The sequence below is a fragment of the Rhincodon typus genome, chromosome 7 (genome assembly GCF_021869965.1).
Source record: "Rhincodon typus isolate 14 chromosome 7, sRhiTyp1.1, whole genome shotgun sequence".
NCBI lineage: Eukaryota > Metazoa > Chordata > Chondrichthyes > Orectolobiformes > Rhincodontidae > Rhincodon > Rhincodon typus.
The window spans coordinates 8,595,707-8,615,803 of record NC_063338.1 but is presented as its reverse complement, the minus strand read 5'-3'; the positions used below and the strand labels follow the sequence as shown (position 1 = coordinate 8,615,803).

Genomic DNA, 20,097 nt, shown 5'->3' with positions numbered 1-20,097 from the left:
AAACCTAGATTTTATTACTGACAGGATCCCTGGCTGGAAGCTAACCTGTTGATAATCTTGGCTTTTGGTTGGCCAGAGAGCACTTCAGAACAGGCTGCAGTTACAGGCAGGGAGCCTGTCAGTGGAGTGGGGATGGGATATCTATCAGCAGTTTGTGTTGGGAGATTCTGATGGAGAATCCGAACAATGGTATGCTTGCCAGACCAGGGGACGCATTTCCAGCTCCTCTTGTTAAGAAGAATGATGGAACTTGCTCTTTTTTCCCCAGAGTTGTATGTGTGTTCCATGAGCTATCAGGTTTCTCAGAGTCTGGGCAAGCCAGGGTTAAATGGGAAATTATAGAATAGCAATAAATGTTGGTCCAGCCAGTGACACCCACACATAATGAACATTTAAAAAAATATATCACCAACAAGTGAGCCATCTGCCACATGGGAAGACTACCTGGTGAAAGATGGTACCAACTACATTGAGGAGATTGGGTGTGTGAGGTGGAGGGGGAAATCCACCCTAATCAGACATAGTGGGGCCCACATGGTGGCCGCCTGGTGGCATAGATGGGAACACTGGTGGCAAAGGTTGTCCCTGCAGCAACATACCTCTGCCCTCATCAAGCAACACCACAGCCCCCACCTGATTGCAGGGGTCTGTCTGATCAGCTCCGGTGATCTGCAGCCTTGGCTTGAGTCTGGTATCCAGCTCCTGACTGGGTGAGCTAAAACTGCACCCAGCAATTCCTGAGATAGGTTCTCCAAGGATGGACATCCTGTTAGCAGCTTATTTAACTAATTCAACTATTAAAGAATCGTGCCATTCATTGGGTCCACACTGTTCTAATACAGACCCGCCACAGAACGTATTTTGCTCAGATACATACCATCATATGATGAAGGACCCTAGGTTTATTGTGCCCTCCAAGAAAACCATCATAATGTATCAATAACATAAAAGAATACAAAAGCAATTGAAAATCTAGCACAATCACGCAAAATTGTTCAAAAGATACATTAATGACATTACCATTGCTACATTTCAATACAATGATTACACAAATCCTTTGCAAACATTCCTTCATAGAAAGCACAACACTATCAGCATATCTAATAAGAAAGAGTCCTTTAAAAAAAACCTTTAATATTGTTGAGATTATGTACTTTACAGTACATTAAAGAAAATACAAAATTATTCACATCACATTCATTTTGCTTTACGTGGTCATTTCCAGTGTTATTTCTGTATGTATGAGAGAAAAGGGGATAATCGAGCAGACTGTAAAGTGGTAATACTGTAAGTGGCAAAAATCATGCAGTATAGAAGGAGGCTACCTGGTCCAATATTTCTGAGCTTTCTCTTTGAATTCAAAACCAATTCATCACACTGCCCTGCCACAGATTGACAATTTCTTCCCTTCAATTGTTTATCAAATTCCACTTTAAAAGTTACAATTGAATTTGCTTCCGTCACTCAAGCAATACATTCTAGATCATCATAGCTTGCTGCTGATAAGAATTTTCCCAATTCCTCACCTCTTGATCCATTTCCAATAGTATGGTTTATTAACCAGGAAATATCAGCAATCTAGACAACAGTTCAGATGGATTCATCAAATAATATTTTATCACAACACTGGATAAATAAAGTTAGCCAAAATTCATCTTGAAAAAATTATTTTGATTGTTTCTGTTACTTCAATGGGGCACACATATTGTAAAAAGGCCTCAGATGTAGCCTCCTAACAGATAAAAACGCAAGAAACTCCAATGCAAGAAACAATAGGTCCATCAGCTATTGAACAAACAGAACTGAAAATTAATGAAATAGAGTTAAGGTTTCAAGTGCAGTATAACACTTAGTTAGAACTCTGAAGTCATATTGGACTTGAAACATTACTTTGTTTCTCTCTCCACAGACACTGCCAAACCTGCTGAACTTCTCCAGCATTTTCTGTGTTTGTTTCCAAGTTCCAGCATCTATAGTATTTTGCTTTGATTAGAATGAGGATGTACAGCAAAGAATCAGGCTACTCAGCTAAACTTATTTTTATTCAAAAATTCATTCATAAAAAATCTCTTTGTACATATATATAGTCACAAATGCAGTTTGGTTCTGTACAGTATCATGTCAAGTAAACAAACAAACTTTTGAGTTTGACTGTATCCCAACAAACCTAAGACATTTCTTAAACATACAAGATTATATTTACATACATTGAGCCACTAGGAGGGTCTGATAACTAAATGAACCTCCAGTTATGACCTCAGACAGTGGTCTTTCCTCACTGTGCCTTGGCGGCAACTGCCCCAAACTTGAATGCGTCCCTTAGCACACAGTCCTGAGCCTTTGAATGTGCCAGTCTGCAACAGTCGGTCGAGGTCAATTCCTTGTTCTGGAAGACCAACAAGTTTCAGGCAAACCAAATAGCGTCTTTCACCGAGTTGATGGTCCTCCAGGCACATTTGATGTTTATATCAGACTGTGTCCCAGGGAACAGACTGTACAGCACAGAGTCCCGCATCACGGAGCTGCTTGGGATGAACCTCGGCAAAACTACTGCATCTTTCTCCAGACTTCCTTTGCAAAGGCACATTGCAGCAGAAGGCTGTCTCAACACCCCTGGAGCTGCTTCAAGGGCAGTGTGTGTTGGCGCAGACATCCAGGCATACATGAAGGATCTCACAGGTGGTGCCCTTCTCACCACCAGCCAAGTGATGTCTTGGTGCTTGTTAGAAAGTTCTGGTGATGAGGCATTCTGCCAAATGAGTCTGATAGTCTGCTCAGGGAACCATGTGATAGGATCCACCCTCTCCTTTTCCCTCAGGGTCTCAAGGATGCCATGTGCTGACCACTTCCTAATGGACTTGTGGTCAATGGACTTTCTTTGCAAATTTCTCTATGAAGGACAGGTGATACAGAATGGTCTAATTATTTGGAGCGTACCGTGGCAATGAGGCCTGTCACATCCTTCGCAACACTGGGGACAGGCAGAACCTCAGTACATAGTGACTCTTGGTGTTTGCATACCAAAGGCCTATGCACAGCTTGATGGAGCCATACACAAAGGGCAACGTTGAGTGCGTTTTCCCTTCTTTTATCCAGAGTTTTTTACATGGAGTCCTGCAGACACAATCCACCTCCAGATGAAGTGGAAGATGGTTCAGGTGACTAAAACAGCACAGTTTTGGGGGGATGTCCAGACATACACCACGTACAACAACAGTGTCTCACACCTGATGACTAGGTTTTTACCCGCAATGGAGAGGGAGTGGTGCTCCCATAAGGGCAGTTTCTGCTTCACTTCGACACTGTGTTCCTCCCAAGATTGTGTGCACACCCTGGCTCCTCCGAACCATATTCCCAGCACCTTCAGGTATTCTGTCCTGATGGTGAAGGGGACAGAGGATCGTTTGGCCCAGTTCCCAAAGAACATGGCATTATTCTTGCCTCAATTTACCTTGGCTCCCAAGGCCAGCTTGAACTGGTCGCAGATGCTCATGAGTCTGCGCATTGACAGCGTATCCGAGCAGAAAATGTCATCGATATACAGAGAGGCTTTGACCTGCAGACCTCTGCTGACTGGAATAGTCACCCCTCTCAGAATCGCATCCTTCATGATAGTCTCAGCAGAAGGTTCTACAGCACACAAACAAGGCAGGAGAGAGTGGGCAGCCCTGCCTGACTCCAGATCTGATCGGGAAGCATTCTGATTCCTACCCATTGATTGAGACAGCGCTAACAACTTGCTTCAGAGCAGTCGGATTCAATTGCCACATGTAGGTGTGAGATATCCTGTCAAAGGCCTTCTGATGGTCCAGGCTGATGAGGCATCCTACACGTAAGGGATCGTATCCCTGAGGAGTGCTGGGATTTTTAGCATTTTTACCAAGACAGAGATGCTTACCATCATAGCAAACATCTTTACCCTATTTCTATTTTATGGCAAGGGTAGAAGATCACTGGTGAAAGGAAGTAAAAGTTTCCAGACTGAGGAGTTATATCTATCAGGAAAGGCAAAATCAGCTGGAGCTCCTTTTGGTGATGGATTTGATAGGGTTGACAAAGAGAGATGTTTCCACTTCTGCGGGACGTGAAAACTAGAAATCATAAGTAAATATATGTTCCCAATAAATGTGGCACTTACAAATACAAGGTGTGTTTAGTGCAAAAAGCATAAGTTGATAAGAGGATGCTAAATCACCACATGAAGGAAAAAGAGCTAGAAAGTTGTGCAGGTGTGATGAGATGAAGAGGACTGAGAGAAGGCTCATGTGCAGCATAAACACTAGCAGGGATCAGGTAAGAGATACTGATTCATCTTCTGGTTTTAGGTAGAAATGCTACACAATCTATTAAGACCGTGCTAAATTGTTCTTTTGAAGCTGATATTAGAATAAAGGTGGTTGGGATTTCCCCTGTACGTGACATGTATGGTATGTCTAGCAAACAAACCATGTCTTTATGCAATCTTGGCCTATTAAACTGTTCTAATATTTTACCCTGCATTTTCCTACTACCTAAATGAACTGCCATTGGAACTTTGTGAGCCACTCATAAAAGTTTATTACGATACCCAGATGAAAACACCACTTGATGAATTACTGGCAATTCCTCCTCGGCTTGTACTTGCAGTGGTTTCCATCCCTCATGAGAATGTTGTCTTTTAAATAATAACATTCAGCTATTAGTTCTGATTCAGATTCTGAGTAGGCTGTTTGATACGGTTCTCTCAACTCAGGATCTGTCTTACATTTCTACTCAAGAATATGGGCTAAACATGTCAGGCTCATTCTCTTTACCTTCCACCTTTTACTTAAATTTTTGTAAATTGTGTTAGGTAACCTAATTTCCATGTCACTTCCCCTTTGTATGGATTCTTCTTCACCCTGCCTAATTCTATGACCCTAAAATCTAGTCACAACACAGTCAGTAAACAATCCAAGATCTTCATCTTGCAGCATCTCAGTTTCTTTTACGTCCATTAGTTGTGAGGTTCAGTGAAGCTAATGATTTTGAACAAGCCACTCATCCCCCAAGATAAAATCAATTTCTTCCATTGGGATTTGGTGCACTTTTCATTTTCTTTCCTGGTACAATCTTTACTGAGGATTCTGTACACATTCCTGTGTGATGGTATTATATGGCTTTCAGAGGTGTATTTTGTCCCAGTGTTCTTTTTAAGAGAGATTCTGAGCTAGAGGTGGTGAGCTGTCTATTCAAATTTAATGCACTAAACCGTTTAGGAGGCCTTAGGAGTTTTCTTTTAAAAGTTGGAACAAGAGAAGCAGCATGAATGGGTGGAGTCAGGTTTCTACTCAACAAGGGTTTTACTTTAGCTTTCAGTAGTTGTTGGGCTTTAGAAGCTGCCATACATCTCTCCCTGCTATGGCAAAAAGCTCGAGTTCTCTCTTTCTACCAAAACTTTCCCTAATGTTCTTTCATTGTGGACAGGAGAATCATTGTGTGTGAGACAATCCATTTTACTGAATTTGCCTTTGCCAAGTGTGTGTTTATGGGATGTTACTACTTTGGAACAGTTGCTGTTTAGTCTAAATAATCAATTATTCTGTTAAATTTTCCATTAGATTTGAAGTTATACCAACTACTCTTTCTTTTGTTTGTATTTTATCTGTAGGGTAAGAATAAATTGTGCTTTGCTCAATGCCAAAAAGTGTAACCAATCCAATTGCATCTCGAACACTGCACCTTACACTTACCTTTTAATAAGATAAAAATGAGGGTCTAGGCTATCTCCTTGATATATTTGAAGGGGCTTTGGTCTGATCCATAACATCTGCATTTGAAATAGGTCACCTATTTTATTTCTAGGAGTGAGATTTATTACTATCTCGTGCCGAAGCATCTTACACAAGCTGGTACATCTGCCACTGGTTTCCTCCTGTCAAATTTCTGCATATTCTTTGGATGCTTTTCTTCAGCTGGTATCTCTCCCTGAGACATCGAAAACAAATCGCAAGCTAAACTGATTTTATTTTGACTTCGGGGAAAAAAAAGAGTGCATTGCTCAACCTAGTTTCCTACAGTCTTGCAGAGTTCTTATGAGAAAGTTAAACATTCCTGCCCCCACTCTCTGCCACATACACACACACTGACCTTCTGACTGACTTTCTTCTGATTTGTTCTGTGTCTCTTGTCTATTAGTTGATCAACTTCCCTGCATATGGCTGCCAGTGCCATCAAAATGAGATGTTATTTGACTTCCCCTGATGATCCAGGTACAAAGAAGTACACCAATTTAAGTTACACTCCATATTTCTGAAGAGGACAGGATTGGATATTCCAACAAGAAATGCAGAATTTTGCTTAGGTAGAAAAAAAGCAGGAGTGGAAGCAGCAATCCTACATTGATTGTGGGTCCTAGAAGATTTGGGCCTCTGTCCCACCTGAAAGATGGCACCTCTGACAGCGTAACATTCCTTCAGTACTGGACAGGAGTGACAGTCTGAACTTTGCACTTATGTTTTTGGAGTATAGTTTAAATTCAGAGGTCAAAGTGCAGCCCACTAACCTGCAGGTGACAACAGATGAAAAGGAACAAAAGCAGTTGGAAAGAAAAGATCTATGTACTAGAAACAGGCTGATTATGATACATGAAACATTCAGACAGAAGAAAAGCATAATGACCCGAACAGTCTTACACAGCTGGATGTCAATCCAGAACTTGTAACCGCTAAAGCTCTCAAGATTTGACCCCTCTGCACATTTACTACACAGTATATTTTTAGTTCCAAATATGAAAATGGATAAAATACTAAAGTGAAATATGATACATTTGAAACACAGTTACTATTGAGAATATCAGACTCTATAACTTTGTTTTAAACTGCAGGAGATTGTATTGGCTGTTGAGATGTTTCTAAGTTGCTGTGTGCTGAATAGGTGATAGCAAGACTTTCACATTTGCATGAGGAGCCTAATTTACTAAATAGAATACTACAGAGATCCAATAACCAAATCAATTATGTGAAACAGCAAATATGATAAACCATAGTCATTATGAGCTGCTCATGCAAATGCTCCTGAGGGGCTGTAAGATTCCAAAAGTAATTGCAATGTGAGGCATCATTTTAAAATCTTTACCCTATAGCCGTGAACAACAGGGTCCATGAATTAATGCATCTTCGATGAATATTAAGGGCAGCTATTGTGGAAAGCAGCCGTGTTGCTAAATTCTTACTGAAATAAATAATTAGTAACTCAGAGTTACCAAGGAAGATAATTTCTCTTTACATCATAATATTTCTTTTTTTCAGTGGGAGTTGACAAACTACAAGTGCAATTGGTGGACAGAATGGAATAGAAAAAAAGCAGTCCCTTCAGTCCAAATGGCTTACGCCAGTGTTTATCTTCCACTTGAGCCATTTCCCAGCCCTCTTCATCTAACCCAGTCAGAATAACTTTGTTCCTTTCTCCTTGAATCTTCTATCTAGTATTCCCTTAAATAACTATTTGCCATAATTAATATATGTGGTAGTTAGCTTCGCATGCTCACCATTCTATGCGTAAAGAAATTTCTCCTGAACTCGTTACTGGTTTTATTAGTGGCTAACTTGTACTTATGGTCTTTAATATTGGCCTCCCCACTGGTGGACACATCTTCCGTCTATCTACCATATGAAATTCCTTCATAATTTAAATAATTCTATTATGGCATTCTATTATGATTATACATTTCAGGTGTGCTCTCCAATTCAGAAACTATTGCTTAATGGTAAAGAAAATAGCAGTGGAGGGGTAATATGATTTTTTTTCCACTCCCTGAAATCCAGCCCATTTATTGTATTACCCTGTTTACACTTTCTGTTAGATCTTTAAAGAATTCAGTAAAATTGGTGAATATTAAACTTCCTTTTCAAAATCATGTGAGGTGGAAAGATTGGGCCAGCTTAGGGGAAGTGACAAGGAGGTGGAAGATGGTGAGTTTGGAGGGCAAGCAGATAAAAAGGGAGTGGATTGTCTTCCACAGGGAAGAAGGTGTAGAGCTGGATGAACACAGCAGGCCAAGCAGCATCAGAGGAGCAGGAAAGCTGACGTTTCGGGCCTAGACCCTTCTTCAGAAATTGGGAAGGGGAAGGGGGTTCTGAAATAAATAGGAAAAGAGGGGGAGGCGGATAGATTTTAGATAAAGAAGATAGGTGGAGAGGAGACAGACAGGTGAAAGAGGCAGGGGTGGAGCCAGTAAAGGTGAGTGTAGGTGGGGAGTTAGGGAGGGGATAGGTCAGTCCAGGGAGGACGGACAGGTCAAGGGGGCAGGATGAGGCTAGTAGGTAGGAGATGGGGGTGGGGCTTGAGGTGGGAGGAGGGGATGGGTGGGAGGAAGGACAGGTTAGGGAGGCGGGGACAAGCTGGGCTGGTTTGGGGTGCGGTAGAGGGAGGGGAGATTTTGAAGCTTGTGAGGTCCATATTGATACCATTGGGCTGCAGGGTTCCCAAGCGGAATATGAGGCGCTGTTCCTGCAACCTTCGGGTGGCATCGTTGTGGCACTGCAGGAGGCCCAGGATGGACATGTTGTCTGAGGAATGGGAGGGGGAGTTGAAATGGTTTGCGACTGGGAGGTGCAGTTGTTTAGTGCAAACCGAGCGTAGGTGCTCCGCAAAGCGGTCCCCAAGCCTCCGCTTGGTTTCCCCCATGTAGAGGAGGCCACAACGGGAACAGTGGATACAGTATACAGTGTGCAGGTGAACATCTGCTTGATGTGGAAAGTTTTCTTGGGGCCTGGGATGGGGTGTAGGGGCAGGTGTAGCACTTCCTGCGGTTGCAAGGAAAAGTGCCGGGTGTGGTGGGGCTGGAGGGGAGTGTCGAGCGGACAAGGGAGTCCTGGAGAGAGTGGTCCCTCCGGAAAGCAGATAAGGGTGGGGACGGAAAAATGTCTTTGGTGGTGGGGTCGGATTGCAGTTGGCGGAAGTGTCGGAGGATGATGCATTGGATCTGGAGGTTGGTGGGGTGGTACGTGAGGACGAGGGGGATTCTGTTTTGGTTGTTATTGCCTCATCCTGGGAGCAGATGCGGCGGAGGCGAAGGAATTGGGAACAGGGGATGGCATTTTTGCAGGAAGGTGGGTGGGAGGAGGTGTATTCTAGACACCTGTGGGAGTCAGTGGGCTTGAAATGGATATTGGTTTCCAGGTGGTTGCCAGAGATGGAAACAGAGAGGTCCAGGAAGGAGAGAGAGGTATCCGAGATGGTCCAGGTGAACTTAAGGTTGGGGTGGAAGGTGTTGGTGAAGTGGATGAACTGTTCGAGCTCCTTGTGGGAGCACGAGGCAGCGCCGATACAGTCATCGATGTAGCGGAGGAAGAGTTGGGGTTTAGGGCCAGTGTAGCTACAGAAGAGGGATTGTTCCATGTAACCTACAAAGAGACAGGCATAGCTTGGGCCCATGCGGGTACCCATGGCCACCCCCTTTGTATGTAGTAAGTGGGAGGAATTGAAAGAGAAGCTGTTGAGGGTGAGGACGAGTTCAGCTAAGCGGATGCGGGTGTCGGTGGAGGGGGACTGGTTGGGCCTGCGGGACAGGAAGAAGCGGAGGGCATTTAGGCCATCTGCATGGGGAATGCGGGTGTATAGGGACTGGATGTCCATGGTAAAGATGAGGTGTTGGGGACCAGGGAATTGGAAGTTTTGGAGGAGGTGGAGGGCGTGGGTGGTGTCACGGACGTAGGTAGGGAGTTGCTGGACCAAGGGGGAGGAAATGGAGTCGAGATAGTGGAGATAACTTTGGTGGGGCAGGAGCAGGCGGAAACAATGAGTTGACCAGGGTAATCAGGTTTGTGGATTTTGGGAAGGAGATAGAAGCGGGCGGTGCGGGGTTGGGGAACGATGAGGTTGGAGGCTGTGGGTGGGAGGTCACCTGAGGTGATGAGGTTGTGGATGGTTTGGGAGATGATGGTTTGGTGGTCGGGGATGGGATCATGATCAAGGGGGCGGTAGGAGGAGGTTCAGAGAGTTGGCGCTTGGCCTCGGCGATGTAGAGGTCAGTGCGCCATACTACAACTGCGCCTCCCTTGTCTGCGGGTTTTATGCTGAGGTTGGGGTTGGAGCGGAGGGAGCAGAGGGCTGCACGTTCCATGGGGGAGGTTGGAGTGGGTGAGAGGGGTGGAGAGGTTGAGGCGATTGATGTCACGACGGCAGTTGGAGATGAAGAGGTCGATGGAGGGTAGGAGGTCTTGGGGTGGTGTCCAGGAGGAGGGGGTGTGTTGGAGGCGGGAGAAGGGGTCAGTGGGGGGAGGGTTAGGCTCACTGTTAAAGAAGTAAGCGCACAGGCGGAGGCGGCAGAAAAACTGTTCAACGTCCAAGCGTGAGCGGTATTCGTCGATGTTTGGGTGGAGGGGGACAAAGGTGAGCCCTTTACTGAGGACTGACCGTTCGTCCTCAGTAAGGGGGAGGTCTGGGGGGATGGTGAAGACTCGGCAGGGCTGGGTGCTATTGTCTCCTCTGGAGCTGCTGGCTGTGGAGGTTCATCCACTTCACCAACACCTTCCACCCCAACCTTAAGTTCACCTGGACCATCTCGGATACCTCTCTCTCCTTCCTGGATCTCTGTTTCTATCTCTGGCAACCACCTGGAAACCAATATCCATTTCAAGCCCACGGACTCCCACAGCTACCTAGAATACACCTCCTCCCACCCACCTTCCTGCAAAAATGCCATCCCCTATTCCCAGTTCCTTTGCCTCCGCCGCATCTGCTCCCAGGATGAGGCATTCCACTCCCGAACATCTCAGATGTCCTCGTTTTTCAAGGACCGCAACATCGCCCCCTCAGTGGTCAAGAATGCCCTCGACCGTATCTCCCGCATTTCCCGCAACTCATCCCTGACACCCCCTCCCCGCAATAACAACCAAAACAGAATCCCCTTCATCCTCACGTACCACCCCACCAACCTCCAGATCCAATGCATCATCCTCCGACACTTCCACCATCTGCAATCCGACCCCACCACCAAAGACATTTTTCCGTCCCCACCCTTATCTGCTTTCCGGAGGGACCACTCTCTCCGGGACTCCCTTGTCCGCTCGACACTCCCCTCCAGCCCCACCACACCCGGCACTTTTCCTTTCAACCGCAGGAAGTGCTACACCTGCCCCTACACCTCCCCCCCTCACCCCCATTCCAGGCCCCAAGAAGACTTTCCACATCAAGCAGATGTTCACCTGCACGTCTGCTAATGTGGTATACTGAATCCGCTGTTCCCGTTGTGGCCTCCTCTACATGGGGGAAAGCAAGCGGAGGCTTGGGGACCGCTTTGCGGAACACCTACGCTTGGTTTGCACTTAACAACTGCACCTCCCAGTCGCGAACCATTTCAACTCCCCCTCCCATTCCTCAGACACATGTCCATCCTGGGCCTCCTGCAGTGCCACAACAATGCCACCCAATGGTTGCAGGAACAGCACCTCATATTCCGCTTGGGAACCCTGCAGCCCAATGGTATCAATGTGGACTTCACAAGCTTCAAAATCTCCCCTCCCTCTACCGCATCCCAAAACCAGCCCAGCTTGTCCCCGCCTCCCTAACCTGTCTTTCCTCCCACCTATCCCCTCCTCCCAACTCAAGCTCCATCCCCATCTCCTACCTACTAGCCTCATCCCACCCCCTTGACCTGTCTGTCCTCCCTGGACTGACCTATCCCCTCCCTAACTCCCCACCTACACTCACCTTTACTGGCTCCATCCCTGCCTCTTTGACCTATCTGTCTCCTCTCCACCTGTCTTCTCCTCTATCGATCTTCTATCTACCTCCCCCTCTCTCCCTATTTATTTCAGAACCGCCTTCCCCTCCCCCATTTCTGAAGAAGGGTCTAGGCCCGAAACGTCAGCTTTCCTGCTCCTCTGATGCTGCTTGGCCTGCTGTGTTCATCCAGCTCTACACCTTGTTATCTCAGATTCTCCAGCATCTGCAGTTCCTACTATCTCTTCCACAGGGAAGGTTGTGAGGAGATGTTGCTCGCAATTTCTGAACACCACACTTCCCAGAACATCGTACCAGCCTTCTTTCTCACTTTTGATAAACCTTTTTAAAAGAATGGCTACTTGCTCTGCCTGCTTTACCACGTCAACTGTCAATGGGCAGCATATCATCAAGGTCTGTAGAGAGAACCCAGAGTTAATGTTTTGGGCTCAGTGACCATTCTTCAGGTCACTAAACCTGAAATGTCAACTTTGCTTTCTCTTCACAAATGCTGCCAGCCTTGCTCAATTAACCCTTAATCAGTAATTACTGGAGGCAGTTGATTTTGTTGACCCATCTCCTATGTTATGGAGATGAGCTCAGAAGTGGGTGAGAATGTGGTGGTCTGGTCAGCCACTTTATTTGATGCACTGTCTCCTTCAAAAACACACCCAATGAGAAAATGTGTAATCCAGCCCCATTATCTTTTATGTAAAGTGTAAATGTCAATGGTCCCAACAATGATTTATGTTAAACACTGCTCCCCTAACTTCTATGCTCCATTGTTTTGTAATGGCTTGCCTCCCCTTGTTTTTCCCATGACTGAACATGCTCCTACATCAGTCATGAGTCTATTATGTGCTATCTTATCAAAGGTATTTTGAGGACTTAAAATATTGCATCATTCACTCTTTCCATTTCATCTTCAAGGAAGTTGGTAAAACTTAAGGTTTCTTTTTGAGATTCGTGTTAGCTATATTGAATATAATTTCAGGTTTTATGTAAATAAGCACTTGCAGAAAGAACTCACCTTCAAGTTAAAGGTGGCATCATTGCAGGAATGCAGATGACCAAAGAAAGTTTGAGCGCACAGTCCCTGCAGAAGAAAAATATAAAATGCTGTATGAAGTACTTAACTTTTCAATTATTAATTTACTGACAGGTTGGTAGTGAATGAATTTTAAAAATATATAATTATACTTAAAGTATGCTGCAGTACAGACAACAGAAAGAGCGTTGCTGACTATTATGTGGTTAGATTTCAGCATCTTTTAATTCACACCTTCGTAGGATCCTATCTTTCAGAGGCTGTCATGCTTGCTTGCACAAACAGCTGTAATTTGTTGTCCTGCCTGCTATCATTTCCAAATGATAAATCACAAAGGAACCCTTGAATGCAGCACTGGATGCTAAACCTGGTCAGTCTCTTTGGAGAGGCATTAATGAAAGTACTTGTGTCAAACTTAATTGAGTTTACAGTCTGACAATGAAATAAAAATTTCATGAATACTGTGAACTTGAAAAGATCTCAGTATGTTCTGGAGATGAAACAGAATTCTTCAAAAGCCTGCAGAGCATTAAAATGTCTCCTAATTAAATACAATTCTGTCACTCAGTTTTAACAACACAAGGGGTGATCTTAATCCTGATGGTTACAATTACCCAAGAGATTCGAACAGACTTATATACAATTTCCAGCACAGAAACAAGCCATTTGACCAATGGATTAATGCTGTTTATGCTACACATGAGCCTACTCTCAAACTCACATAGTCCCTCCACCCTACCTAATTTCAATTTCCGCCAACAGGGCAAAACTATATTGAAAAAGACAGTTAACAGATAAGCACCAAGATCATCCACTCCCCTAAGAATACAGAGCCTTCCAATTTCAGGTATGGGAGAAAATAAATGGAATAAGGGAAAGTGAAGTCAGAAACATTGCCAAAAGTATAATTTGTTTATTTTTCATTCGCTCTCTGTTCACACATTTGCCCTAAAATGCCTGAAATGCAAACTTACAGAACACCGAAACAGAGTAAAATACAATTGTTTTAACATGTGAGCAGTGTTAAGAAGGTGTCTTCCTGTCAACATTACAAAATAAATGTCAGTCAGGTACATCATTCCCAACCTTCTCCAGCCTGAACAAGGACCATTTACAGTGTCAACTGTGACTATTCCAATGTACCTCATTCACTTTAATTCACTTTGTAACATCCTATGATCACAATAATATCAATGTAAATGTAGGCTTTTATTTCCTTTTTTACTCTCTTGCAGGACAAACTGAATTACTACAGAATAGATATCTCAAGAAATAGAGGAAGACTGGCAGAAATACAAGAGCTGACAGCATAGAGCATATTAGCAAACAAAATACACCAGGAAGATGCTGAGAAAGCGTTGATATGAGGACACACTTGAGATACTGCAACTATTTGCATTGGAGCAATATTTAATAGAGTTTTTTCTTAAATTATGAAGATGTTTTCTAGAGTAAATAAAGTCAGAGTTATACAGTACAGAAACAGACTCTTTGATCCAAATTGTCTACACTGACTAAATATCCTAAATTAATCTAGTCCCATTTGCCAGCATTTGGCCCATATCCCTCTAAACCCTTCCTATTCATGTACTCATCCAGATGCTTTTTAAATGTAATTGTGCCCACCTCCACAACCTCCTCTGGCAGCTTGTTCCATACATGAGCCACTCTTTATGTGAAAAAGTTGCCCTTAGGTCCCTTTTAAATCTTTCTCTCTCACCTTAGAACTAAGCCCTCTAGTTTCCAACTCCCCTACCATGAGAAAAAGACCTTGTCTATTCACCCTATTCATACGCCTCATGATTTTATAAAGCTCTACAAGGTCATCCCTCAGCCTCAGGCACTCTACAGAGAAAAGCCCCAGCCTATTCAGCCTCTTCATACAGCTCAAATCTTCCAATCCAGGCAACATCCTTGTAAATCTTCTCTGATCTCTTTCAAGTTTAACAACATCTTTGCTGTAGCAGAGAGATGCAGTCTTCTAAAAGTGCCCTCACCAATGTCCTCTACAGCCGCAACATGATGTCCCAACTCCTATACTCAATGCACTGACCAATGAAGGCAAGTGTGCCAAACACCTTCATCACCACCCTGTCTAGCTGCGACTCCACTTTCAAGAACTATGCAAACGCACAGCTAGGTCTCAAATTGAAGTTAGTAAAACAAGAGAGCATAGTCAGTTCAAATTCATCTGATTGTTCCCTAGACAGTAAAGAAGATTAAGGGAAGAATTAATTGAGGTTCTCAAAATTATGAGGGGGTTTGACAGGGAATATACCCAAAAAATGTTACTACTGGCAGAAATATCAGTACCTAGGGGAGCACAGATGTGAGATAATTGATTAAAAAAAAGAGGTGAGACCAAGAGCATTAGTTTTACTTAGTAAGTCTTGATCTGTTAAGCACATGTGAAAGGGTGAAGGGAGTAGATTCAGTCGGAACTTACAAAAAAGAATCAGGCAAATGCTTGAAGAGGACAAAATTTGCAGAGCCCTGCAGGAGAATGGGATAAGCTAAAGATCTCGGTCACTAGTGAACTTTATTAGACACCAGGTGACAGAAATGGAGATGGGGGTGAGGTGGTTAAAGCAAGATAAAGGAAGCCACGTCAAGATGGCTTTCTGTTATTGTCTTGTCACTGGCTCCGTTTCCCAACAGTGATCTGTAAGGTGGGTCAGCTGACTGTTCCAAAGAATGGGGAAGCTGATTTACATAATTAAGGGCCTAATCAAGCCCACTGCATGGGGTGGTGACACTCATTCTTACAGAATGGCTCATGGCAAGGGAAGGTTGTCCCTTATTGTTCAATAAATCATTTGGAGGGATTTTCCCTCTGTCCTGAGCGGCATACTGTCATCAGGTTATCAATTTTTGATTTTTATTCACCCTGTATGAAGGTGCCTTCATTGCAAAGCACCCCTGAGGTTGTCTACCTGTTTCAGCAGCACTCACCTCTCACAGCTGGAAGCTCCTGAGTCAGACTGCGGCAGTGAAAAGGAAAGTTCGATTCTCTTAAGTTATCTTTTGTTTTTCTTGTCTTATTCTAAGTTAATGTGAATGGCGCCATGTATGTATGGCAAAAGTACACACTTATCACTGTATTTTTACATTGAATACACGTGACATTAAATGATTCAAATTGATTCAATGATTAGGCCAGAATCATCAAGAGTCCACTAGCCGTCATTAACTGGACAGGGAAGATCACTTACGGTAAAATAGCCAAGCCTGTCTAACTGTTAGCAAGTACAGGTTCACTATTCACCTCAGTGTTGGGTTTCAAATGTTAATTCTAAGTCAACTGTAGTTAACTAAACAGAAGTGGAGCAGATTGATTGGGGTTTTTGATAGAGAATATTCCATTGCCATTGGAGTGAGGGTTAAGTTAGAAGCTATATACTTGTAATGTTTCACTCTGTGAATAAATCTAAAATGAGTAAAGACTGACTCAGACACAGCAGGAACTGCTGATGCTGGAGAATCTGAGATAACAAGGTGTAGAGCTGGATGAACACAGCAGGCCAAGCAGCATCAGACGAGCAGGAAAGCTGATGTTTTGGGTCTGGACCCTTCTTTCTGAAGGTTTTTTTTTAAAATGAGACATTTGATAAATTAATAAGGAAAGACAATTTTCTTGGGTTGGAAGTCAGCAGTGAAGGGATCATCAAATTAAAATTGCCATATGAGAATGGATAGTGATGTTCGAAGAACAAGCAATGGGATTTTGGAACATGCAATGCATTACTATTTAAAATAGTTGAAGCAAATTCATTACTTCTGTTCTGAAAAAGATAGAAAATTATTTGAATCAGAGAAATCTAAATGGTTTTTGGAAATCATGAGACAATAGAACTAGTTTTGGAATACAATAATAAATGATTGAATTTGAGAAAATGTATTGAATGGCCTATTGCTTTGCTATAATATTCTTCAATTTTCTGCTTGTCACTTGCAGATGATCAAGCATTAAGTTTAACCTCTCAGCCCAATTTATTTATCTCCTGGATCCAGTACAGATTCCATCTGTAATTGCATAATTCTGTACGCTGCAGCAGTAACCTTGCTCAGTAAAGCTTTCCATTTGACAGCCTCTGACCTGACTTCAACTTTACATTTTTTCCTCAAACAATTTCCAACTCTTCTCAGTCCCTGGTAATAAAAAAATATAAAAGAGCTGGCTGATAATATGCATATGTTTCTGTTATTTGCCAGTTGGTTAGTCCATATCTAGCTCATTTGGTTGGTTGGCTGGTTTGCAATGTAAGGTGACACCAACAGCACTACCACATTTGACAGAAGTTATCATGAAGGATTCTCACTCTTAATCTCCTTGGCTTGGTGACACATAGGTTAAATCACCACAGTTGTCTCTCTCGCTAACAAGAGAGCAGTCCTATGGTCCGATAAATTTGCCTTTACCATATCTAAGCATGGAGATTGGCATGAATAATGAGTTGTGATAAACATGAACTAACATATCGCCATGCCAATTAAAAACCTCGGAAAAAAAACGTGTGGTTAGCATATTCATACATTTGAGGGGGACTCAAGAAATCCTTGGGCATGTGGGAGGTGGTTAGAGGTAGGGGGCAGCAACAGATGCCTATCAGAACAAATGGTTGTTGCCCATGTTCTTTACATATAGGGCCAGGAGAAACACTCCTCCATTTCCTCCATGCTGGCCATTGTCAAGGCTTAGGGAAGCATTAGATCACAAAGAACAATCAATGTGCAGCCATGGCTACTAAATTTGTACATTGAAATATCTGTGCATGTAGAGTTCTTGCATTATTATGGCACAGGAGACCATTCAGCCCATTGACTCATGCCAGCTTCCTGAAGAACAAAGCAAGGAGTCACATTTCTTTACTCAATTCCTGTAGCCCTTTGTAAGCTTATTTCCCTTAAATACCCATCCAATTTCCTTCTGAAATCATTGATCCACTCTGTGCCTACAAGTGGTGAGTTCCAGGTCATCACTAACATCTGTGTAAAAAAGTTCTTTTTACATTCTCCCTACATCTCTTAGCCAAAAACTTAAATCCATGTCCTTTTGGATAGCAGCTAATGGGAACAGCTTCTTGGAGACAGAAAGGACTGCAGATGCTGGAAGCTGAAGTCAAAAAATGTGTGGAGCTGGAAAAGCACAGGAGGTCATACAGCATCCAAGGAGCAGCAAAGTCAACGTTTTGGATTGGAACCCTTCTTCAGAGCTGGCCTGAAGAAGGGTTCCAACCCGAAATGTTGACTTTCCTGTTCCTTGGAGGAACACCTTCTGTTTGCCTTATGACAAATTCTGCACTTTGCATAAAGCTTGTATTGCTAGATATAAAGGGAAATTAAATTGTTTTTGGAAAAGGAGTTTGTAATTGGATTTCCTAGTTATAAAGTAATTTCTGAGAAGTGACCTATGACTTGACATTGCTGTGGAGATGACAGGTAGGTAGCGAGAAAATGGCAAATGAAGAAAAGTAATTTGCAGTATTGGGTATAGACTGTTGTGCTGCAAGAAAAGGTTGCACAGTACTTCAGTATTTCGGAGAGAAGTAAGCATAATTCTCTTCAAACAAATTACTTTTCTATTTGGCAGTAAGAAGAAAACAGAACTCTTGGAGGTATTTGGGAAGCAATATAAGAGCAAACTGAAAGGGACAGAAACCTAAAAACATTGTGAAGCTCTGGCATGCTTAAAAGCTGCGTGCTTGTATTAGAGGCAACCAGACAATAAACTGACTTATTGGTTTGATGTTTGGTTGAAAAGGAATTTTGCAAAGATTTGCCATTAAGATTGTAATGACCTGAGTGAGAGAGGGTTTGAAGAAGTGCACCTTGTTGGTGTTAATTGTAAGTATGAAACTTGTAATAGAGTTTAATTCTCTGGCTGTGGCTTAAACAGAGGTCTAAGAGTCACAGAGATCCATAGCACAGAAAAAGGCTCTTCAGCCCATCTGGTCTGCAGTGGTCAAAAGCAACCACCTAACTAGTTTTAATCCCATTTTACAGCACTGGCCCTAGCCTTAAACACCTTGGCATCACAACTGCACATCTAATTACATCTTAAATATTATGAGGATTTCTGCCTCTACAGGTAATAAGTTCCAAATTCCCGCCACAATCTGGGTGAAAATGTTTTTCCTCATATCTCCTCTAAACTGTCTGTTCTTTACATTAAATCTATGCCCCTCGGTCACTGTTGCCTCCTTCAAGGGGAAAAAGTTTATTTCTGTCTATTCTATCTATGATCCTCATAATTTTATACATCTCAACAATGTGCCCTGTCAATCTCCTCTGCTCCAAGGAAAACAACCCCAGAGTGTCCAATCTCTCATCATTACTGAAAATCTCCAGTCCAGGCTTGATCCTGGTAAATTTCATCTGCACCCTATCCAGTGCTTTCACATCCTTTCTGTAAAGTGCAGACAGTGCTCTAGCTGTGGCCTAACCAATGTTTTATACAGTTCTAGCATAACTTCCCTGCTCTTAAACTCTATGCCTCAGCTAATAAAGGCAACTATACCATATACCTTTTTAACCATGTTATCCACATCACTTCAGGGACTGCTGTACATGCACACCAAAATCCCTCTGATCTTCAGTGATTCCCGGGGTATATTCCCATGCCTTGTAAATACTGCCCAAGTGCATCACTTCACATTTATCCAGATTGAATTCCATTTGTCACTGACCAAGTCATCTGACAGTCCATCTAGAATCCTCCTGTAACCTAAGGCTTACAAAGTTTCAGCATTACTTCCCAGCTTTTGTGCTCAATATATTTACTAATGAAGATGAAGATCACATATATTTTGTTAATTACTTTTTCAACACTTAAAGATTTATGTACATGCATCCCCATGTCCTTCTGACCCTGCATACTCCGTCACAATATGTCATTAAGCCTATATTGCCTCTCCGTATTCCTTCTTCCAAAATAGATCACAATACACTTTATTGATTAATTGATTTATTGATTGTATTTTGGTACACGTGACAATAAATAAATCAGTGAAAAGCTTTGTTTATGAGCGCTATAGGCAGATCACAGCAAGCAAAGGATGTATGGATCAAAAAGACTGAGAGGCATACAGGTTACATTGCAGTAATATTACTTGAGGCTACAGTCCACTCAGTAGTCTGATAATGGCCAGAAAGAAGCTGTTTCTGAACCTGCTCGTGCGAGTGTTTATGCTTCTATACCTTCTGCCTGAAGGAAGAGGTTGTAGGAAGTCATTACCAGGATGCGATGGGTCTTAGTTGATGTTGGCCACCTTTCCGCTGCAGGGAACCGTGTAAATAGAGTCCATAAATGGTAGAGATAGTAGGAATTGCAGATGCTGGAGAATCTGAGATAACAAGGTGTAGAG

The 20,097-nt window shown here is 43.0% G+C and overlaps 1 protein-coding gene across 1 annotated transcript in view; it reads right to left on the bottom strand.

Moving 5' to 3' along the window:
- The window catches only part of LOC109913843 (sperm-associated antigen 16 protein), an 801,521-nt gene that overhangs the window by 190,402 nt on the left and 591,022 nt on the right, over positions 1 to 20,097 (bottom strand). The window contains 1 exon segment of the mRNA XM_048598688.1: positions 12,716 to 12,781. Within this exon segment, the coding sequence (XP_048454645.1) occupies positions 12,716 to 12,781 (66 nt within the window).